This window comes from Cervus canadensis, chromosome 1, assembly GCF_019320065.1.
Source record: "Cervus canadensis isolate Bull #8, Minnesota chromosome 1, ASM1932006v1, whole genome shotgun sequence".
In the NCBI taxonomy this organism is placed as follows: Eukaryota; Metazoa; Chordata; class Mammalia; order Artiodactyla; family Cervidae; genus Cervus; species Cervus canadensis.
Genome location: NC_057386.1, coordinates 33,263,611 through 33,286,173, shown reverse-complemented (window position 1 = coordinate 33,286,173; position 22,563 = coordinate 33,263,611). Strand labels below are relative to the sequence as shown.

General features: G+C 52.2%; 3 protein-coding genes and 1 non-coding gene across 8 annotated transcripts; all 4 read left to right on the top strand.

Annotated features, from left to right (window-relative positions):
- The first annotated feature begins 267 nt into the window (after positions 1-267).
- Positions 268-8,712, top strand: TNFSF12 (TNF superfamily member 12). Of its 2 annotated transcripts, none has more exons than XM_043475378.1 (7): positions 268-621; positions 769-816; positions 1,371-1,443; positions 2,092-2,145; positions 2,230-2,265; positions 7,666-7,790; positions 7,976-8,712. In XM_043475378.1, the coding sequence occupies exons 1-7, from the start codon at positions 445-447 to the stop codon at positions 8,225-8,227; spliced, it is 765 nt and encodes a 254-aa protein (XP_043331313.1). In that variant the 5' UTR covers positions 268-444; the 3' UTR covers positions 8,228-8,712. The 2 variants fall into 2 exon arrangements, with proteins under 2 accessions (XP_043331313.1, XP_043331304.1); XM_043475369.1 differs by having other exon boundaries at positions 366-621; positions 766-816.
- TRNAC-GCA lies at positions 4,097-4,168 on the top strand. The gene has a single exon. It is a non-coding gene; the product is annotated as a tRNA-Cys (tRNA).
- A 228-nt stretch (positions 8,713-8,940) lies between the features above and the next one.
- LOC122445907 (tumor necrosis factor ligand superfamily member 13-like) lies at positions 8,941-12,529 on the top strand. 4 transcript variants are annotated; one of them, XM_043475402.1, is made up of 8 exons: positions 8,944-10,185; positions 10,540-10,618; positions 10,754-10,801; positions 10,945-11,063; positions 11,278-11,416; positions 11,662-11,785; positions 11,935-11,961; positions 12,202-12,529. In XM_043475402.1, the coding sequence occupies exons 1-6, from the start codon at positions 9,928-9,930 to the stop codon at positions 11,769-11,771; spliced, it is 753 nt and encodes a 250-aa protein (XP_043331337.1). In that variant the 5' UTR covers positions 8,944-9,927; the 3' UTR covers positions 11,772-11,785; positions 11,935-11,961; positions 12,202-12,529. The 4 variants fall into 4 exon arrangements, with proteins under 4 accessions (XP_043331360.1, XP_043331348.1, XP_043331337.1 ...); XM_043475413.1 differs by lacking the exon at positions 11,935-11,961 and having other exon boundaries at positions 8,943-10,185; XM_043475425.1 differs by having other exon boundaries at positions 8,941-10,185; positions 10,540-10,606; positions 11,662-12,529.
- A 393-nt stretch (positions 12,530-12,922) lies between these two features.
- On the top strand, positions 12,923-22,300 carry SENP3 (SUMO specific peptidase 3). Its single transcript, XM_043475353.1, has 11 exons — positions 12,923-13,172; positions 14,338-15,063; positions 17,421-17,660; positions 17,751-17,862; positions 18,241-18,388; positions 18,518-18,565; positions 18,979-19,056; positions 20,732-20,869; positions 21,054-21,137; positions 21,260-21,310; positions 21,766-22,300. The coding sequence occupies exons 2-11, from the start codon at positions 14,349-14,351 to the stop codon at positions 21,874-21,876; spliced, it is 1,725 nt and encodes a 574-aa protein (XP_043331288.1). The 5' UTR covers positions 12,923-13,172; positions 14,338-14,348; the 3' UTR covers positions 21,877-22,300.
- Positions 22,301-22,563: the final 263 nt, after the last annotated feature.

The window sequence follows — 22,563 nt, the reverse complement described above, 5'->3', positions numbered from 1 at the left end:
CAGGACTAGACCTGCCGCAGTTGCGGCGGTGTCCCCGCCCCGCCACCCGCACCCAGGCCGCGTGGAGTTTCTGCTGTTTCAACCCTCGCTCCCTCTCTCCCGCCGGCCGGCCGCCCGCGTGGAGAGAGCTCAGCCGCACACCCCAGCTCGCCCGCTGCACACTCACACACACATCGCCCCGCTTTTCCGCGCTCGGGAGGTGCGTGCCCCCCTGCCGGGACCCGCTCTGGGCTCTGCAAGCCGAGCGGCGCGCGCCCCGCTCCGTGCACTGCGCTCGGCCCAGCTCGGAGTTTAACCACAAACAGTGTCCGGTTTCCTGTCCTCATCGCCCCCCCCTCCCGCTCCCGCCCCGTTTCCCTGGCCCCTCCCTTTCCCCCGCCCGATCCGCCCGCCGGCTCCTCCTCCCCCTATCCCTAGGGTCCCGGGATGGGGGGCCGGTGAGGCATGCACAGCCCCCGCCCCATGGCCACCCGTCGGAGCCAGAGCCGGAGGGAGCGCCGGGGGGAGCCGGGCACCGCCCTGCTGGCCCCGCTCGTGCTGGGCCTGGGCCTGGTGCTGGCCTGCCTCGGCCTCCTGCTGGCCGTGGTCAGCCTGGGGAGCCGGGCATCGCTGTTTGCCCAGGTGAGGCCCGGCTGCACACCCCTCCCTGGGACTGTGCCGAACATCTGATGGGGCTGGTGGGCAGGGGGGAAAAGGGGCCAGGAAGGTGGGTGGAGGGTGAGATGTCAGGTGGAGAAGGACAAGGTAACGCTGCCTCCTTCCCAGCAGGAGCCTTCCCAGAGGGACCTGGTGGCAGAGGAAGACCCGGACCCGCTGGTGAGTGGGGGGTGGTGCTGGCGACATGGTTGCTGGGCATGGGAAGTGTGTGCCCTGCTTGTGCCAGCCATGTGTGTGGGGTATGTGTGCATCAGCCCTCTCATGCCTGGGTACATGAGAGTGTGACAACTGTGTGTAAGGGGTTTGTGCCCCCTTGGTGTCACCCAAGTATCAAGTGTTTATTGGCTGTGGGGGACGTGGGAGTGTGAGATGCAGGAGCCTGCTATGGAAGAGGGATGCTGGCTGTGTGTGCAGGGTGTGTACTCATTGTGCACACTGACTGGGTGTGGGCGTGTGTGTGATGTACCAATTGCTGGTTGAGAGAAGCGGACTAGGGGGATGTGGCTGGTCTTGGGGAGAGGGGTGAGGGCTGAGCCCTGACCCCAAGAACCTGCCTCCGGGTGGCCTCGGTCGCTCTTGGCTGAGGGATTCCGTCCTCTTGCTCGCTGGGCCTCTCGTGACAGGCCTCCTGTCGGGCCCCCTGTCGGTCTTAGTTTGTGTCTCCTGGAGTCCCTGGTGAGATCCTGATTTAGCGCTGCCCTTAACGCCCTTAGGACCTGAACCCCCAGCCCGAGGAAAGCCAGGATGCTGTTCCTTTCCTGAAACTGGTTCGGCCTCGCAGAAATGGTGAGCAGCCCTTTATCCCAGCCTTAGGAATCATAATATCATGGTGGCTTCTGGACTCACTGTCGGTTTTGTTCATCATAACAGCCCTGTGAAGCAGCAGAGCAAAATCCATTATCCTTGCTTATGGGTAGAGAAACTGAGGCACAGAGAGTAAAAGGGGGGTTCAGAGTCACAGAGACTCAAACCTAGAATTCTGAGCTTCCCTCTGAAGCTCCTTCCATTGCACAGACCTGCTTCTCACTCAGACCCCACCCTGAATATGAAGGCAGGTGGCCAGGAGTTAGGAGAGCTCCTGAGGTCCTGATGAAGACAAGGTAGGGGAATCAGAGGCCCGAGCCCCCAAAAGCAAAGACTTGTGACTGGGGTGACCCTGTGACCATGTATCCAGGCTTGCAGGCTTACACCTGTGGGCTCAATGTGATGATTAATAATCCCCTCTTGCACTCAGAAGCATCCCATTTTGGATGATAAATTATCAGTGGCTATACCTGTGGAGGAAGATAAGGCCTGAGGTTTTTGAGACCAGGAGACTGAACAAGAATAAGGATGCCAGGGTACTGGGGGGAACGGGGCTGAGAGAGTAGCTTCTGGCCACCCACACCCCAGACACAGGGACTGCTTGCCCATCTGTCTTTCTTTGATCCTCAGCATCTAAAGGCCGGAAACCACGGGCATGCAGAGCAGTTGCAGCCCACTATGAAGGTGGGTGATGGGGAGCCATGCCCGGGGAGAAGGGGTGGCTGAGGCACAGGGCAGGGCTCACCACCCCTTTCCTGTGTCTTACAGTTCACCCACAGCCAGGACAAGACGGAGCACAGGCAGGTGAGACCCCGCCCCCCGCCCCCCCAAGCTCTTCTCTTACCCTCACAGCCCTGGCCTTCTGGACAAGGGACCCCCTCCCAAACCTTGACTTCCCACCCCCATCTCCACCTTCAACATGAGAACTCCAAAAGCCAGTTCAAGAAAATGCTTAGGGCTCACTTCTCTTGGCTCCCAAAACTGGACTTTCTCTGTGACTCAGACATGGGACCCCAGGGAGACCCCTTCCCCTTTCAGAGACCAGGCATATCCCCCCACCAAACCACCTTCAGCCCTCGCTCATCTCCAAGAAGCATCTTTGATCCCCCCCGCCTTCTTTCCCCTCCATATTCCAAGAGTTTTCATGCTCTGATCATTTTTCTCTAAATATTTCCAGTCTCTGATCTTTTCCATCCCCACCCCACCCCCACCTCAGCACCATGACCTCAGAACCTCAAACTCAGTCTCCAGATCCTTCCCCATTCTAGACTTTCCCCACCCCTACTGTGTCCCACCTGGTGTTGCCAAGTTCAGCCTCCTTAAGCCTGTCTCTCATTCTTCTATTGCTTTTCTGCTTGGCTTCCAGCCTCTCCACGCTCTGGTCTTAACCTCTTTTCCTGACGCATCCTTATGCCCTCTCGACACTTGTTGGCTGACACCCCCTCCCCACCAATGTACTTCTTCTGGACTTTGGACATACTGTTTGTTCACCTGGAATCCCCTTCCATGTGATAGGCCAGGAGGCAAGACATGAGAGTGACTTAGTTTAGGGTTGGCAGCTGAGATGGAGAGAAGTAAATGGATTCAGTGTGTAGTTTCAAGAGAAGGACTTGCTGGAGCAGGATAAGGGAGGGTGGGGGAAGGAATGACTTCTAGATTTTTAAGTTGGGCATCTTTGAGAATAATGATGTCTTTTATTAAAGTGGTGTTAACCAGGAAGGAAATAGGTTGGGGGGCATGTAAATTAATAATTGAATTTGAGAGCTAATAATAACTAAGTGGATAAATAATAATAAACAAGTGAGTTTCACAGATAGTTAGCTGGACTTGGTGAGTAGCTCAGACCTGGGCAGAGTGTGTAGAGTCAGGAGTCATCATCAGATGGATGGTATTTAAAGCTACAGGACTGGATGAGACGCCCTTGAGGAAAGGGGGCTCCACAAGGAAAGCCCTGAGGCTCTTGGAGCAGAGTAGGAGAATCCAGCAGAGACTGAGAAGCAGCCAGAGAGAGGGGAAGAAACCCAGGGAGGGCAGTGTCCTGGAGCCTCAGAGAAGACATAGTTTCAAGAAGGAGGATGTGGCTGTCTATGTTGAATGCAGCTGAGTGGTCACATGAGATGAGAACAGAGAAATGACTGCTGCATTTAGTAACATTCAAAGTCAACTGGTGACCTTGACAAGGGCGGTGTCTGGTGTGGTTAGGTTGGAAGCCAGTGTGGACTGGGTTAAGGGAAAATCGGAAATAGGAATCAGAGACAGTGACAACCCTCTCCAGAAGTTTCTCTGTAACAGAAGCAGAGAAATGGGCCAGGAGGTAGAGAAGGATGTGAATCCAGGAAAAGTTCAGTCTTTAAGCAATACTGCCTGAATCATAACTAATACCTATTCAGTGTTTGAAGTGAAGTTGCTCAGTCGTGTCCGACTCTTTGCGACCCCATGGACTGTAGCCTACCGGGCTCCTCCGTCCATGGGATCTTCCAGGCAAGAGTACTGGAGTGGGTTGCCATTTCCTTCCCCAGAGGATCTTCCTGTCCCAGGGATCGAACCCGGGTCTCCCGCATTGTGGGCAGACACTTTACTGTCTGAGCCACCACGGAATCAGTGTTTAATCTCACCTAATCCTTGAAAGGGTGCTTCCCTGGTGGCTCAGAGGTTAAAGCGTCTGCCTGCAACGCAGGAGACCTAGGTTCGATCCCTGGGTTGGGAAGATCCCCTGGAGAAGGAAATGGCAACCCACTCCAGTATTCTTGCCTAGAGAATCCCATGGACGGAGGAGCCTGGTAGGCTACAGTCCACGGGGTCGCAAAGAGTTGGATACGACTGAGCAACTTCATTCACTCACTCACTCACTCACTTAATCCTTGAAAGAGTCCTAAAAGGAAGATAATCCAGGCATCTTCTTTTCACAGATAGAGATGACGGTAACCTGTCCAGGTCATGATGATGCTAAGAGGTGGGGCCAGGATTTGAATCCAGCTAGCTGTGCTTGTGTTCCAGACATTATGTGAGAGGCGATTGCCAGTGCAGGGGCGGGGGAACCTGCAGGCAACATCCAAGAAGGTGGGAGGGGGTGGACTCCAGAAGGAAGAAAGGGACGGGACGTGTCATCTCATCACCATAAGAGGGTCAGTGGTGACCATGAGAACAAGTCAGTTTGTGGTCTGGGTGGGAGGACATAAGGTAGCCCTTACCTGATGACTTCGGGGTCCTCTGGAGATCGAGGGAGATGGGCAGGAGGGACCATGAAAAGCAAGCCTAGTGGGGAAAAAGGATGATTGCCGGGCAGTAAAGAATGAAATTTAGTGATACCATGGTCTCAGGCACACCATGCCCTTAGCCACAACGAGCTCAAACTAGTTCCCTAGGCAGGAATGCCCTTTCTCCTTCTTCCCCCTACTCTTCATGCCTCAGGCCAGCCTTCCTCCCTTCTGTCTGGACCATTATTTCAGCAGTTACCCAGACATTTACTCATTTGTTGACTCAGCACACATGAGTTGAGGTGCTACTGTTTGTATGGACCCAGCTAGGTGCCCACACTGAGTAATATCCAGACCTATTTGCAAGGAACTGCTGTCTAGGAGAGGAGGCAAGCATATAAATTTGTAAATTACAATGTGATATGACAAGAATAATAATGAAAGTAGCAAGAGACACATGGCCAGCAGAGGAAGACAACTTTACAATGGAGTCAGGGACTCTTCCCCAAGGAGGCATGGGCTCTTATCCAAGTGTGAGTATAAGATGGACAGAGGAGCAGGGCCACTTGTACAAAAGCCCAGAGTTTGCCAAGAGTCTGATAAGGCTGGAGGACGGGGAGCAAGCGGCTCGATGTGGTTAAGGAGACAGATCCAGAAGAGCAGGATGGGGTGAGGCTGGAGAAGCATATAGAGCCAGGTCACAGTTGGAGTCTGGAGGTTATTCTGAAGTCAAATCAGGAAGAGACAGTCTCACGTCTGCATCTGAGAAACATCACTCTATGCCTCTGTGTAGTGTGGTGAGTAAACTGGAGCAGGCAGTTTACTCCTGGTGGAAACAGGGAGCCTAAAGAGGAAGGAGCCTGAAAAGAGCCCCAGTGAGAAATGGCCGAGTCCACACACACAGGGGAGGGAGACACCTACTTAGGTGGCAGGCTTGCTAGGAACTGGTGATCAGTGGATAAAGCTGGTGAAGGAGAGAGAGGCTTGGGTGCTTGATAAGAGGCAGAACCAGGAGCCCAATGTGGAATGCAGACAGTCAAGCAAATTTGGGGTTGGGGGGGCAGGCTCAGTTTTGGTCTAGGTGAGTTTGAAGTGGGGAGCATGGGGAGGTTACTCTAATGGCAGGCAGGTAGCAGTGTCAGGAGGGGCAGGCACAGGCAGAGCTGGAGACTCAGATTGGAGTCTTGCGAAATAAAAGCCAAGGCAACCCATAGGTAGGGATGAAAATGCCCTGTGAGCATTATGTTCTTGAGAAAGGAACCAGGACAGCGCCCTGGGGCAGGCAGAGGATGGGGTTGCTAGGAAGGAAGCTTCCCAGGCTACTGAGATGAGGTGCAGGAAGCCCTGGAGAGCAGCCTGTGGACCCAAACAAGAGACAGCTGTCTCTACAGCCTCTTCGTCCCCTCTGTCTTCTTCCCACCAGCACGTGCTCAGTGTCTGCTCAGAGCAGGCCCAGCTGCAGGGCCTGGGGTGCAGTAACCAGACCAATCCCCCTGCTCCTTGGGGGAGGCAGACCCCAAACTATCACAGAAGGAAATAAAGATGATTTCTGTCCTTGGTGACTGCTGTGAGAGAGATGCGGTGAGTGGAGGAGAGTTTAATGGAGACTAGCTATTAATATTTCAGACTGGGAGGCCTGGGGAGGTCACTCAGAGTGACCAGACTGACTGAAGGGAGGGAGGAATCCCGGGGGGAGGGAAAAGCAGTAAAAACCCTGTGGAAACAGAGAGCTTGGTGCCTGGCAGGAACAGAAAGTGGGCCTGAGGGCCTGGAGTCTTGTGACTTGGAGGAATGTGTGAGATTAGATCTGAGAGGTAAACAGGGGTGCTCATGGAGGACTGGGAAGTCATTTGAGACCCTGCTTTGTGATTTGATTATTTGTCTTCTTTACAGTTTGCAATTACCTTTACTCTAGTTTTGTTGTTGTTAACAGCTTTATTGAGATATAATTCACATACTATATAATTCCCCTTTTTAAAATGTACAGTTAAGTTTTTAGTATAGTCACAGAATTGTATGACCATCACTACAGTAATTTGAGAGTCTTCATTACCTCAAAAAGAAACCGTGTACACTTCACCCACCACACTGTATTTCCCTGATCCCCTCCAGCCCTAAGCAACCGCTAATCTACTTTTTGTCTCTATGTATTTGTTTATTTGGAAATTTCTTTTTTTTTTTTAATTTGGAAATTTCATGTGCATGCATGTTCAGTCGCTTAGTCATGTCTGACTCTTTGCGACCCCATGGACTGTAGCCCTCCAGGCTCCTCTGTCCATGAGATTCTCGAGGCAAGAATACTAGAGTGGGTTGCCATTTCCAACTCCAGGGGATCTTCTAGACCCAGGGATCGAACCCCCATCTCTTGTGTCTCCTTCATGGGCATGCAGATTCTTTACCACTGTGCCACCTGGACGTTCATAGAACATGTGATCCTTTGTGACTAGCTTCTTTCACTTAGCATAATGTTTTCAAGTTTCCTCCACATTGTAGCATGCATTAGTACTCCATTTCTTTTTATGGCTGAGTAATATCCCATTGTATGGACTTAATTTTCCTTATCCATTCATTAATGGATGGAGATTTGGGTACCATTTTATTATTTTTAATTTTTTGTTTTTATCTTTTTCCTTTTGATCATTTTTAATTTTAATAACCCAAGTAATTTATGATTCAAGTAATGCATCCATACCTTCTCCAAGTAAAAGAGCAAATGGTGCAGACACAACCTATAAAAGCCCCCATGCTTCTTGAGTCCTACTCCTCTCTCCAGAAGCAGCTGGTGAGAACTTGCTGTCTATCATTCTAGTCCTCTATGTTGGGTTTCTTCACCTAACTTCCTATCACACTCCCAGCTCCCGAGGCCATGGCTCCTCCCTTGCCCTGGGCCTCCTAGATATCGTCTGGGTAAAGTGGGCCCAAAGGTTTATAAATTCTGTGACTCACTGGCCAGTGTGAGAAAGTTCTTTAGAGGGATTTCCCCCTGTCTCTGAACACCCACATTCAGGTGTGGACGGGACGGTGAGTGGCTGGGAGGAGGCCAAAATCAACAGCTCCAACCCCCTGCGCTATGACTGCCAGACCGGGCAATTTATGGTCACCCTGGCTGGGCTCTACTACCTGTACTGTCAGGTAAGCCCCACCTGGCTCCACGGGTAAAGCCGGAACTGAAGGAGGAGGGTTGGGCTTCGAGGTTGGGGGCAAGTTAAAGGAGGGGAGGGGGAGCGTGGGGTTTGGGCTGAGAGGAGCCTTGGGCCTCTAAGGACACCTGAGATGAAGCAGAGGGCCTGGACTCCGCCCCTCCCCCGCCCCCCCAGGTGCACTTTGATGAGGGGAAGGCTGTCTACCTGAAGCTGGACTTGCTGGTGGATGACACGCTGGCCCTGCGCTGCCTGGAGGAATTCTCGGCCACTGCGGCCAGTTCCCCCGGGCCCCAGCTCCGTCTCTGCCAGGTGTCAGGGCTCTTGCGCCTTCGGCGAGGGTCCTCCCTGCGGATCCGCACCCTCCCCCAGACCCAACTCAAGGCTGCCCCCTTCCTCACCTACTTTGGACTCTTCCAAGTTCACTGAAGGGCCCCGGTCTCCAGTGGCTTGTCCCCACGGCCGCTCTCTGAGCACCCCTGTCCCCTCTGCCCCACCCTGAGCTGCTCCTCCCCCAGACCTGCCTCTCCCCCAGGCTGCCAGGGCTCACGTGATGTCCACGCCACACAAGTATTCCCAGCCTCTCTGACAGCTCTCCCCACCTCCAGCTCTCCACCCCACTAGCTCCCCAACCCCATTTATCTCCTGACTCCCCAGCCCTGGTGCAGCCCCCCAGGACACTGTGTTTACTGCACTCTGGGTGATGATGGGTCCTCCACACCCCCTCTTCAGGCACTAAGAGGGGCCGGATGCCAGAGAGACTGGGACTAGGCCAGGAGTTCCCGAATGTGAGGGGTCAGAGACCAGGACAGGCTCCTCCCCTGATAATTCCCTGTGGATTTTTAAAACAGATATTATTTTTATTATTATTGTGACTAAATGTTGATAAGTGGATATTAAAGAGAATAAGTCATGGTTGCTCTCTTTATTGGGGCTTAGAGGATATCCTCAGGGTAGCTGAGGGCCATTGGAAGGGGGGTCTGGGAGGTGGGGGGTGGGGGGAGACGGTCACCTGGAATTCCAGGACGACATCCAGGCTTGGGCACAGAGACCTACGTGCCTTGAAGTCCCAGGCAGGAGAAAAGAGTCAAAAGGCAAACTGCCAGGAAGAAAAAAAAAATCAATTCTCTGCCCAAGGTCCAGCAGAAGTTGCCTGATTTACCTAGGAGGCGGGCTTCCTCCTGTGGGGAATCCCTGGGCTGGGAGGAGCAGCAGCCCTTCCTCTTGGCAGCCTGGGCACCTGCAGCAGGTGCTGGCACCAGCCTGGGCTGGGACTTGGCGCAGGGAGCGGGGAAGCGGGGCTGGGGGGCGGGGAAGCAGGCACGATGTGGGGGCTCAGGGTCAGGAAGTGGGACACTAGGGCCCAGGAACACGGGAAGCTGCGCCGAAGGGTCCAGGCAGGAGTCCTACAGTGGTGGGGCGCTCTGGCTGTCTCTTTCTCATTTGTCCAGAGCCTTATGTAAGTGTTTCTGGGGAAACAGGAAGTCCCGCTTGCCAAGTTCAGCAGAGAGAGTAGTGCAGGCCTTCTTCCAACACACCCGGCCTGGCCTTAACCCCGGAACTCAGCCAGTTCCTTGCTTCCCCGACCCTGGTTCTCCTCCCCACTGACCCCCTCTCCTCCCCTCCTCTCCCACCTTCAGTCACCGTCAGCAGACTGCCCTGGAGATTTCACCTGTGCCTGGGCGCGAGGGTCTTCCACTCTCAGCCCTTGACCCTCGGTGCTGCCCAGCACGTCTCTCCATCCCGGCTCCTGGCACCATGCCCCAGAGCCAGCCAACCTTCCCTCCCCCACTTCTGGGGCCGCCCCGGGGTTCCTGCGCTCTGGCCGCTCCTCCTGGGTGTCACTGGCAGCCCTGTCCTTCCTAGAGAGACTAACACCAAATTCTTCTGAGGCTGGAGGAGGTGAGGGGTCTCGGGACAGTGCTGGCCCCGCAGCAGGGTGCCAAGAGCACCAGCAGTGCCCCAGCTTGCTTCCCGCCTCCCTTCTTTTTATTCTCAAGTTCCTTTTTATTCCTCCCTTGCGTAACGCCCTTCTTCCCTTCTGCACCACTGCCTGCACCCCTACCCTCCCCGTCACCTCCTTGCCATCCCACTCCTGAGACCACAGCTGTTGGCAGGGTCCCCAGCTCATGCCAGCCTCATCTCCTTCCTTGCTAAGCCCCAAAGGGCCCCAGGGAGACATGGGGGGCTCCGTCCGAGAGCCGGCGCTCTCAGTTGCCCTCTGGTTGAGTTGGGGGGCGGCTCTGGGGGCTGTGGCTTGTGCCATGGTTCTGCTGACCCAACAAACCGAGCTGCAGACCTTAAGGAGAGAGGTGACCCGGCTGCAGAGGAACGGAGGGCCCTCCGAGAAGGGGGAAGGGAATCCGTGGCTGAATCTCCAGGAGCAGGTGAGTGAGGGGAGAAGCATGTCTGGCAAAAAAAGGATGCGTGGCAGGGTGGGCTCTGGGTCTCTCGGTTCCAGCTGCTTGGTCGGCTAAGTTTGGAATGGGTGCAAGAGAGGGTCCCAGGGTTTGGAGGTCAAGGGAGCAACCATTCCAGGAAAGGAAATTGTTAAAGATTAATGCTTCTCATACCTAACAGATTCTGGAGGAGAGCCAGTACCCAGACTCAGGTTGCTGGGGAAAGGTGCAGGAGAGATGTGAGGCATTCCTGGGGCAGGTGGGAGGTGGGGGTGGGGCTGGGGAAAGGCTTTCTGGGACCCTTGCATCTTAGCCTAACCCTGACCCTCTTTCCATGAGCAGAGCCCTGATGGCACAGAAGGCCAGGAGAATGGGGAGAGATCCCGGAGAAGGAGAGCAGTGCTCACCCGTAAACAGAAGAGTGAGGCCTCCGGGGTGCAGCAGGGGTGGGAGGTGATCCACAGCAGGGGGATCTGGAGACTGCAACCCTGAGCCAGGGCGAGGGCGGAGGGCTGACAGCCGCGCAACTGCTGAGATCTCCTCCCTCTCTCCCCAGAGAAGCGCTCAGTTCTGCACCTCGTTCCCATTAACATCACCTCCAAGGGTGAGCACTATTTTCAATCATGACTTTGGGGTGGAGGGCAAGATCTAGGAAGTGTAGGACTGGCACATCGGCCAAAGAGAACCTTAGAGAATAAGTGTCTGAGTGTGCACAGAAATCCTCACTGCCACATTCTTTGCCTCCAGAGGACTCCGATGTGACAGAGGTGATGTGGCAACCAGCTCTCCAGCGTGGGCGAGGCTTGGAGGCCCAAGGATATGTTGTTCGAGTCTGGGATGCTGGAGTTTATCTGCTGTACAGCCAGGTAACCCCAAATATCCCCTGAGCCTCACCTGAGGGCCTGGAGGTCTGTTTTCCCAAAGCCTTGTACCCCAGCACTGAGGTTTCTCAACCCCTAGTCATACCCCACTTAGAGGGCCCTTCTTCATTCCTCTGCTCCTTTGTCAGGGCTCCTGAGGCTGCCCAGACCCGAGCCACGCCAGCCCACTTTCTTCAGCATCCTCTCCCTTCCCTGTCAGGTCCTGTTTCATGATGAGACTTTCACCATGGGTCAGATGGTATCTCGGGAGGGACAAGGAAGGCAGGAGACTCTATTCCGATGCATACAAAGCATGCCGTCCAACCCTGACTGGGCCTACAACAGCTGCTACAGTGCAGGTGAGAGGTGGGTGGGCGGTGGAGGGTGGATGTGAGGGGAGCAGATCCCTGACCTGGGCCAACAGTGGGGGAGCTATGGCAGGGGCTTGGAAGCCAGGGTGTAGAGGCCGACTGAGGAATGAAGGACAGAATGCCTTAGTCCTTACAGGAGGCAAACATAAGGTTGAGCTGGATAAGGGAGGGGAAACATCAGATTATCTGCATGGCTGTGCTTCACTGAGCATCTGTTTTCTTCCCTTTCTCAGGTGTCTTCCATTTACACCAGGGGGATATCTTGAGTGTTGTAATCCCTCGGGCAAGGGCCAAACTTAGCCTCTCTCCACATGGAACCTTCCTGGGGCTTGTGAAACTGTGACTGTGTTGTAAAAGGTAGTTCTGAGCTTGGAAGACCAGGGTGGGTACACTTTGGAGATGGCCAAGAGCTGACAATGGACAGGGAACAGTCAGGCACAGAGGCCTGCCTCTGCCCCCAGGTTTGACAGCTCATGACTCTCCCTTCTTCCCACCCTCACCCCCAGGACTTTGAATTCATGGATATTAAAGAGGTATAATAGCTTGTTCTTTTTCTCCATCCAGCCCCAAATTCTTGAGGGAGTAGGGTAGGGGTGGGGGTGGGAAATGCCAGGCTTTGTCTAGACTTGCTCTGGGTCCCACTGGAATGCTTCCAGAACAGCACCACCATCTAGCGGCGGTTTGAGACAACCATCCTGTCGGTTGGCAAATGTCCACGAGTTCTTCCTCCGCTCAGACAAACTCCTGGTTCTTTACACCACATCTCTCTTTAGGTACCCTCTGCCTCTTCACACAACAAGAAGCCCCATCCTCACTTCGCTCTCCATCTACTGGGCTCCAGTTTCCATTACTATCTCCAGAGGTGTAATTGTTAGGCGCCGGTCTGCAGAGGGTGCCCGATGACGACGGCCCCCTTGCAGCCACACCACTACTCTTCAGGTCCCAAGTTTTGCCTTCACTCTGTCCACTATCGTGGCCCGGCAGGCCGGGTCGCCTTGGCTAAATCGTACGCCCCAGTCCTGTTCCTGTCTCACTCCTCTGATCTCTCCTTTCTGCGCAAGCCCTGCCTAAAATTAAAAAATAAAGACTAAATAAATAAGACCTTGGATCCATTTCCCCCACTGCTGTGCCTCAGCTCCGTCCACGCACGGGGACCTCCCAGCCCTCTTCCGACGCGCTTCACTGGACCCACGTGTCAGGGCCCCCAGTTCAGGCCCGGGGGAGCGAGGAACACCAGGGTTCACCGCGCGGGGGCGGAGGGCGGAAGATCGGCACGGGACACGCAGGCGCAAAAGAACTAATGGAGGGGCTGCCCGGCGCAGCTCGGTTCAGCGGGTGTGCGCAGGCGCATCCCTGCGTGGGGCGCGTGGGCGGGACGGTCCCGTGGCGTCTACGCTCTCGGGTAGGCGGGGCTAGGCGCGTGGTGGCCCCGCCGGCGCTGTTCGCCGGGTGTGACGCACTAATTGTGCGCCATCGCCGCCGGTGGGCCTGGGGCTCGAGGGAGGGGAAGGAGGAGGAGGAGGGGGAGGTGGTGGAGGTGGAGGCTGAAGCAGAGCAAGAGGCGGCCGCGGCGGGGCGGCGCGGCGCGCGGCCCAGAAGCGTTGGAATCCTGAATTGAGACGGCTGCGCCTGAAGACAGCAGAAGTGGTGGGGCCGCCGCCGCCGCCGCCGGAGAGATGAGCCGGGAAGCCTGAGGCCGGAGACGCCCGCCCTCGGGCCTGTCCGCCCGGCTTCCCCGCTCTGGGTGAGGACGCCCCCTCCCCTCCCCCCAGCTCTGCCACGGCCTCTCCCATTTCTGAACCCCATTCCCACCTAACGGGGGCCCAGGAAGCCCTCGAAGGGGCTTTATAAGGCCCTTGCACGCGGAGTCTCCCGAGCTTGTAGGACCGCACCGGTGCTGGGACGCATTCTGGTCCCCAGGACGGAGCAGGAAGGGGGCTGGGCCAACCTGGCTCGGCTGAGTTCCGTCTCAGCGCGCCTTGACTCGGCTCCTTAAGCGCCATCCGGTTCTCTTTCAGTTTCCTCTAAAATCCTTCCCTTCTCATTAAATTTTATGACCTGAACCGTAGCCCTCGTATCCCCATTCCCTCCTGAGACGACCCGAGCATGCCCACACACCCCATTCATTCCTCGGTGATGGAGAACTCTCTTCTCACTCTCGTTTACGGATTCCTGGCGGAAGTTGTGTTCTCACGTATCTCTTTACCATGTCAGTATTCCCGTACTGAGCCATTTCCCTTACTAACTCTCAATTAGGATATCTCTTGTGCCAGTAGACTTGTGTTAGTGCTCAGTCGTGTCCGACTCTTTGCTACCCCATGGTAGCCCGCCAGGCTCCTCCGTCCATGGAATTCTCCAGGCAAAAGAATACTGGAGTGGGTTGCCATTTCCTTCTCCAGGAATTTCCTGACTCAGGAATGGAACCTAGGTCTTCTGCATTGAAGGCGGATTCTTTACCGTCACCTACCAGGGAAGCCCCTGGTGGTATTCAAGTAGAGAAGTGGAGCCTGAAAATACTAGGCTTGACGTGGGGATCTGAGAAATAAGAACCCTGAGGCCTGCTGCTTAGCCATTCTTCCTTGCCTCTAGCTGGGCAGGAGAGAGATGGTGGCACAGACTATAAAAGGGCAGCTTGTGGACCATGTTAACTATAAGGAAGATCTGAAGTTAGGAATGGGCAGAGGAGGGGGTGGGGAGGGCTAAGATCCTGGGAGAGCAGGAGTCTCTTGCGGTGTTAAGAGCTGGGTCTAAGGAACGGGAGTCCTGGTTTAGAAAAGCCAGTCATGTCTGCTTGAAATCTGTCTTTTCCATAGTTTGTGTCTAATTGCAGAAGATGCATGCTGAGAAAGAGAGGTGGGATCTGGGGTGTAGGATGTTTGGATTCTGACACTCCAACTTTTGTTTTCCAGGCTATTAGAAGATGAAAGAGACTATACAAGGGACCGGGTCTTGGGGGCCTGAGCCTCCTGGACCCGGCATAGCCCCAGCTTTTTCAAGTCCCAGGCGGGAGCGTCTTCGTTGGCCCCCACCCCCCAAACCCCGACTCAAATCAGGTGGAGGGTTTGGGCCAGACCCTGGGTCAGGGACCACAGTGCCAACCAGACGCCTCCCTGTCCCTCGGCCCTCTTTTGATGCCTCAGCTAGTGAAGAGGAGGAGGAAGAAGAGGACGACGAAGATGAAGATGAGGAGGAGGAAGTGGCAGCTTGGAGGCTGCCCCCAAGATGGGGTCAGCTGGGAGCTTCCCAGAGGCCGCGCCCTCCCCGCCCTACTCATCGGAAAACCTGTTCACAGCGCCGTCGCAGAGCTATGAGAGCCTTCCGGATGCTGCTCTACTCAAAAAGCACCTCGCTGACATTCCACTGGAAGCTTTGGGGGCGCCACCGGGGCCGGCGGCGGAACCTCCCACACCCCAAGAACCATCTTTCACCCCGGGAAGGGGCCGTGACACCACAGGTGCCATCCCCTTGCTGTCGTTTTGACTCCCCCCGGGGACCACCTCCACCCCGGCTGGGTCTGTTAGGTGCTCTCATGGCTGAGGATGGGGTGAGAGGATCTCCACCAGTGCCCTCTGGGGCCCCCATGGAGGAAGATGGATTAAGGTGGACTCCAAAGTCTCCTCTGGGCCCTGACTCCGGTAAGGTGGGAATGGGGCAGAGGAGAGGGTGGAGAGGGCTAAGATCCTGGGAGATCAGGAGTCTCTTGCTGTGATAAGAGCTGGGTCTAAGGAAAGTAGGAGGGCAGAGAGAGAGGTTGCAGAACAGTTGTGCAATGTTTTAAGCCCTACTCCGAGCAGGAACTAAGTCTGGGAAGAGAGTCAAGGCCGGGAAACAGGATTCCTAAGTAGGTGCCCTGTGCATAGATGAGAGAGGGAATCATGGTTTAGAAAAGCCAGTCGTGTCTGCTTGAACTCTGTCTTCATTTGGCCTCTGAGGGTAAGTGCCCCATGCATGTACATCTCATTCTTAGATGGTGGGATGGATCTCTCTGGGTAGAGGAGTACATCACCTGGACAGCTGTGTGTGACATTCTCACTCAGAATGTTTCTCTTTTGGAGAACTCCAACTAAACAACATCAGGCTCTGTCTTTATTAATTATTTGCATATTTATTGAGTCTTTGCTGTATGCCAGGTACTATGCTACCGTGCTAGGCATTATGAGAAATATCTTTGAACTTCACATCTCTCTGAATCCTAGTGTTTTCTTGTTCCTCCTGTTTTTGAGTACAGGCATACCTCATTTCATTGCGCTTCACTTTATTGTACTCCGGAGACATTGCATTTTTTACAAATTGAAGGTCTGTGGCAACACTGAGTAGAGCAAGTCTTATCAGTGCCATTTTTCCAACAGTATTTGCTCAGTAGCATGTCTGTGTCACGTTTTGGTAATTCTTGAAATGTTTCATTGCCTCCACCCCTGAGAAGGTTACTGCTCACTGAAGGCTCAGATGATAGCATTTTTAGCAATGAAGTTTTTTTTTTAATATTTTTGTTTTATTGGAATATAGTTGATTTACAGTGTGGTGTTAGTTTCAGGTGCACAGCAAAGTGATTCTGTTATAAATATATTCATTCTTCTTTAGATTCTTATGCAGGTTATCACAGAATATTGAGTATAGAGTACCCTGTGCTATATATACTAAGTCCTATATTATATATAGTACTGTGTATATGTTTATCCCAAGCTCCTGATTTATCCTTTGCTTCCACATTTCTCCTTTGGTAACTATAAGTTTGTTTTCAGTATTTCTATAAATTGGTTTCTGATTTGTAAATAAGTTCATTTTATCTTTTTTTTAAAAATCAGGTTCCACGTACGAGTGATAGCTTTTTGTTTCTCTCTGACTTCACTTAGTATGATAATCTCTAGGTCCATCCATGTTGCTGCAAATGGCAGTTTTTTCATTCTTTATTTTATGGCTGAGTAATATACCAGTGTTTATATGGGCCACGTCTTTATCCATTCATCCGTTGATGAACGTTTAGGTTGTTTCCATGTCTTGGCTGTAAATAGTCTTGGCTGTAAATAGTGCTGCAGTGAACATCAGGGTGCAGGTATCTTCAGATAAGGGTTTTCTCCAGATGTATGCCCAGGAGTGGGATTGCTGGGTCATCCAGTAGTTCCTGTTTTTAGTTAAGGAGCCTCCACACTGTTCTCTGTAGTGAGAATCACCTTACATTCCTACCAACAGTGTAGGAGGGTTCCCTTTTCTCCACACCCTCTCCAACATTGTTTCTAGACTTTTTTCTTTTTAAGAAGACAGAGGTGGTTTGTTTATTTTTTGACTCTGCTGGGTCTTTGTTGCTGTGCATGGGCTTTCTCTAGTCGTCGAGAGTTGGGGGCTCTTCTTTGTTGTGGTGGCTTCTCTTGTTGCAGAGCACAGGGTCTAGACACACGGGCTTAGTTGCTCTATGTCATGTGGACTCTTCTCTGACCAGGGGTCACATTGGCAGGTGGGTTCTTACCCACTGTACTACCCGGGGAGTCCTTGTTTGTAGACTTTTTGATGGTGGCCATTCTGACCAGTGTGAGGTGATACCTCATTGTAGTTTTGATGTGCATTTTTCTGATGATTAGTGACGTTGAGCATCTTTTCATGTGTAATAAAGTATTTTTAAAATAGCTTTTTAGATATAATGTTGCACACTTAATAAATTATATTATAGTAAAGGTAAGTTTTATATGCACCAGGAAACCCCAAAATTTGTGTGACTCAGTTTATTACAATATTTGCTTTATTGTAGTGGTCTGGAAGCAAACCCGCAATATCTCTGAGGTATGCCTGTAATAACTCTTCCTCTTTGTCGCTTATAACCTCTTGGACATAATTATCTCATGCTTTAGGGTTTTCATTCTTTAGTGTTTGTACCGGTAGATTTTGTTTCAGTTCCTCCTTCTCGTGATCTTATAATTTGCGTGCCTCATTTAATCTTCCCATTGGTCTTTGATCTGAGTGAGTTTCTTGCCTCCATCCTGTTTCCCCTGCGTTGCAGGTCTCCTCTCTTGTACTCTGCCCAATGGCTTTGGGGGACCACCAGGGCCAGAAGGAGAGCGAAGTCTGGCACCCCCTGATGCCAGCATCCTCATCAGCAACGTGTGCAGCATCGGGGACCACGTGGCCCAGGAGCTTTTTCAGGGCTCAGATGTGGGCACTGCAGAAGAGGCCGAGCGGCCTGGGGAGAAAGCTGGCCAGCACAGCCCTCTGCGGGAGGAGCATGTCACCTGTGTGCAGAGTAAGGAGCCCTCCAGGATGTTGTCTTTCCCCTCAGCTGACTGTGAGATCGGAGTCTGGAGTCTCACTTTTCTCTCCTCCCTCCACTCAGGCATCTTGGATGAATTCCTTCAGACTTATGGCAGCCTCATCCCCCTCAGCACTGATGAGGTAGTGGAGAAACTAGAGGACATTTTCCAGCAGGAATTTTCTGCACCTTCCAGGTAAGGCATGAAAGAGATGCTCTTTGGAAGAGGGCTGGGACCTGAGAGATGGGGAGAGAATGCTGCTGCCTTTTCTCCCATAGGGATGTAGTCGGGGAGGAGGAGGAAGCTAGAACTGAAGGGGAGGAATCTGCAGACAAGGTGCCAAGCCCCTGTGAGCCACCCGGGAGGGCCTTTACCTGGGACCCTGAAATACGTGGACCTAAGTATTCCTGTGCTTCTTACAGGGGAGTGTGCCTTTAGCAAGTCCTCAAAAGGACCCATGACCCAAAGAAAAAGTTTTAGATTCTTATTCTAGGCAGTAGAAGGTACTTCTGTATGCCCAAGCTACCGCCCCCACCCCAATCTCTTGCATGACTCGACCCTTGGCCTACCCAGGAAGGGCCTGGTGCTGCAGTTGATCCAGTCATACCAACGGATGCCAGGCAATGCCATGGTGAGGGGCTTCCGAGTCACCTATAAGCGGCATGTGCTGACCATGGATGACCTGGGGACTTTGTATGGACAGAACTGGCTCAATGACCAGGTGAGGGGGCGTGGAGAAACAGGCCCAAGAGGGGGTTTGGGGAATAATGTGTTTGGGGCCCTCTCTGTGGGGAAGCCCTGTACCCATGCCACACCCTCCATGGCAAGTGGCCTCCCATCTTCTCCTCAGGTGATGAACATGTACGGAGACCTGGTCATGGATACAGTCCCTGAAAAGGTAGGCCTAACCAGATACTTCAGTCCCTGGGAAAACTTCTGAAGTTTTAAGCAGCTTTTTCAGTCCCTTTCATGTCTTCTATTTTACATAAAGAGGGTCCTTCTTTCTGGGGAGAGGCAGTAGAAGGTAATTTGTTAAATTCAAATTTGTAATCTTGGTACTGAACTTTTCAGTTCTAGTCCTTTCCCCTAATCTGTAGTGTTTTCCCCCAATGGCTAACCGCACAAATCAGGGTGGGAAGTTATAAGATGAGGTTGAAAACGGTTTGTGCTTTTTATCCTTAGTAAGTTGGACTGGAGTTTGTGGAAACCAGTCCGAGCTGTGATGAAATGGAATGGGCGGGGGAGAGGACACGTGGCGGGAGGGCCTGTGGTCTGTTGAGTCCACCTGGCTCCTTTGTATCATTGGCACAGGTGCATTTCTTCAACAGTTTCTTCTATGATAAACTCCGTACCAAAGGTTATGATGGGGTGAAAAGGTGGACCAAAAACGTGAGTTATGAATTCACATCTTATGTAACACCTTGCCTCTAAAGAGTTGTGTTTCCTGTGAATCCTTTCCCCAATTCTGTTCATTCAGACTTTCAAGTATTTATTAAATGTCTTTTGTGTGCCAGGTACTATTCTGGGCATCAAGGATACAGTATTAAATAAGGAAAACTTATTACCTTTTGGGGGTGAGAATCAATAAGCCAGTTAAAGTACAGCTAGTGATAATTTGCTGTAAACAAAACAGTACTGTGGTAGCATGGGGCTGGATACTTTAGATAGGGTGGTTTGGGAAGGCTTCTCTTAGCTGATACTTGAGTGAGGAGGAGCCAGCCCTGTGCACATCTGGGCAAGGGTATACTAAGCAAAGGGAACCCCGGGAACATGGGACACAGAGCGAGAAAGAACATTTGAGGATCAGAGGGCCCGTGTGGCTGCCTGTGTGATTGGAGCAGAGTGAGCAAAGGAAAAACCATAGAAAATGTGGTCAGAGAGTAGATCATGTGAGGCATGGAGGGCAGGTCAACCAGGGTAGATTTTATTCTTTGTGTTCTAAGAAGCCATTGAAGAGTTTCAAGCAATCTGGGAAGTGACTCATGTTTTAAACTCCTATTTCGCTGATAGAGGGAAAGGGGGCAAGAGTGGAAGCAGGCAGACTAAACAGAGTAGCTGAGAAGTCCTGATGAGAAACTTGGACCAGAGTGGTCAATGTGGAAATATTGATAGAAGTAGTTTTATTTCGGGTAGCTCTTGTAGGTAGAACCAATAGGACTTTCTGATGAATTGGACATGAGAGATGAGGAAAAGATAGCAATCAAGGATGATGCCTAGGTTTTTGGCCTAAGTTACTGGGGAAAATAATTAAGGCGGAGGGCAGCAGGTCTGGTGGGGTGGGAAAGTTTTTTTCTCCATTCCGATTAGTTTACCTGTCCTCCGATTCAAAGGCCAGGAAATTTCTACAGTGAGATAGGGCCACTGCCTCCAGCATTTCTTAATTCCTGTCTCCCTGTAGAGGTGGGGTGACTCCTCAGAAAGAACAGGCTTTCTATATGCCTGCGTTTAAATCCCGCCTCTGTCATCTCTTACTTCTCTCACCTTGAGCAGGTTGCTTTACTTTTCCAAGCCAGTTTCCTCATGAGAACTTTGTTTCAGAATTGTTGTGTTAACTGATTGAGCATCTGTTAGGTGCCGTGCATTGTTCTTAGTGTATTATGGATATCATTGTTCTTAGTGTATTATGGATATTAACTAGTTTAATCTGTGTAACAAACAGGTGAGGGTAGATACTGTTATTTTCAGTCTTACAGAAAAAGGAATTGAGGTACAGAGTTACTAAGTAACTTGCTTGGGTCATAAGCTAGTACATGGAGGAGCTGAGTTTGAACCCTGAGAGTCTGGGTCCAGGATCCTGAGCCTACTAAGCACTTGTATCTTTAATGTGTAAAAAGTACCTGGGCTATCCTGGGCCCGCCAGTGTTTGTTCTGTACCACCTCCTCTGTCCTGCTTTCCTCAAGCCCAAGAATCCAGATATCCAGATGCTGGGCCTTGCCTCACAGTCCAGGGGCTGGGTGTTGAGTTCTTCCACTTAGCTCCTTGCCTGCTCCTCCTTTAGAACCCTCGTAGCAATTAGCAGGATTCCTATGCTGTCTTACCTGATCTCCAGCCCTGCCTCCTTAGGTGGACATCTTCAATAAAGAGCTCCTGCTAATCCCCATCCACCTGGAGGTGCATTGGTCCCTCATCTCTGTTGACGTGAGGCGGCGCACCATCACCTATTTTGATTCGCAGCGCACCCTGAACCGCCGCTGCCCTAAGGTTTGAGAGGAAAGGGAAAGATGGGCAGAATGTGGGGAGATCATCTAGTGGCAAGGCATTTCAGGCAGAAGGTTGGGTTTTGGGTCTCTGATGAGCAACCTGGGCTTGGTGCCTGTGACCAGCACAGCTTGGGTTCAGTTGGGAAATGTAGAGGTTCACTTCCTCCTTTCCTCCATCTACATAGCATATTGCCAAGTATCTGCAGGCAGAGGCAGTGAAGAAAGACCGGCTGGATTTCCACCAGGGCTGGAAAGGTTACTTCAAAATGGTAAGTTCCTAGAGGAGATTTAAGCAGGGTTAGGGCTGGTGGGGGGTGTGGTAAGAGGCAGAAGTTGAATCTATACCTGTAGGGTCTCCAGGAGAAGGGCTTACCTTCTTTTTATTCTCCAGAATGTGGCCAGGCAGAATAATGACAGTGACTGTGGCGCCTTTGTGTTGCAGGTAAGCAGATAGTAGGTGGGTTAAAGAGTTGGGAGGGAGGGGGAAGCTGTTCGGCCTCCCTCATTTGACTTAAAACCACTTACCTAGTGGGAGTAACCCTACGTGTTAGAATGCAGAAACCCTGATTTCATTGGTCCTCTCTTGGCTTCTCCATACTGTGTTGGGACTGGTTCCTTGGGCTCTGGCCCTGATATAGCTGCCTCTGATCCTCACAGTGCAAAGTGTTTTCTGTTAACACTTGATATTTTGTGTACCAAATAGGAATCTTTGCTTTACAGTCAGACTTTTTTTGAACCCCAGCGTATGGGACCTTGGTTTTGTTTGTGAAATGGGAATATTCTTGGAAAGATCCAGTGAGAGGTGTATCAAAAGAAATATGTAGCACAGGTCCTGATTGGGGGAGGGGGCGGGTGTGCTCAGTAGGTGGTTCTCATGGCCTGCTTTGTTAACCCCAGTATTGCAAGCACCTGGCCCTGTCTCAGCCATTCAGCTTCACTCAGCAGGACATGCCCAAACTTCGTCGGCAGATCTACAAGGAGCTGTGTCACTGCAAACTCACTGTGTGAGCCTCGTATCCCAGGCCTCAAGCCCATTCGTTAATGGGCAGGGGAACATGGGAGACTCTTCCCAAGAAACTCAAGTTCCTTTTGTCTTTAGCCTTTTTCCACCCAGTTCCCTTTGGTTTTTCATATTTAAATGTTTTGATTTCTGTATTTTTTTTCCCTTTGAGAGAATACTTGTTGATATCTGATGTTCAAGGGGTGGCCATGGAAAATCCCCTATTTCCCGCTGTCTGCAAGGGAGTATGGCCTTGTGGCCTGGGTGGGGCAGTCATCTCCCTTCCATGTGCAGGGCGGGGGTGGGGGGCAGAAAAATCTAGGGGTGGTGGGCGGGCAATGGGATTACTGCCTGCCAAATCGTCAAACATTTTTTATATATATATATAAATGCCACGGTCCTCCTCTGTCAATAAAGGATCCTTTGGAGATACATAGTGGTGGTCTTCCTTAAGGGGCCTCAACCTAGTGGATATGCTCTCAGGCTTTCCTCCAGCCAGTGCTGTTAGCTTCCCCTTATGGTATTTAAGACTCCTGGGGCGAGCTTTCCATGCGTGGCTCGGACAGCACCACCACCATGCCGTCAACAAAAAGAATCCCCCAGTGGGGGACGCCAGGCTGGAAGTACATAGGGTTGGTAAGCCTCAAAAATAAGGGAGAGCTTGAGAGGTGCTAAAGTTGGGGAAACAGCACACT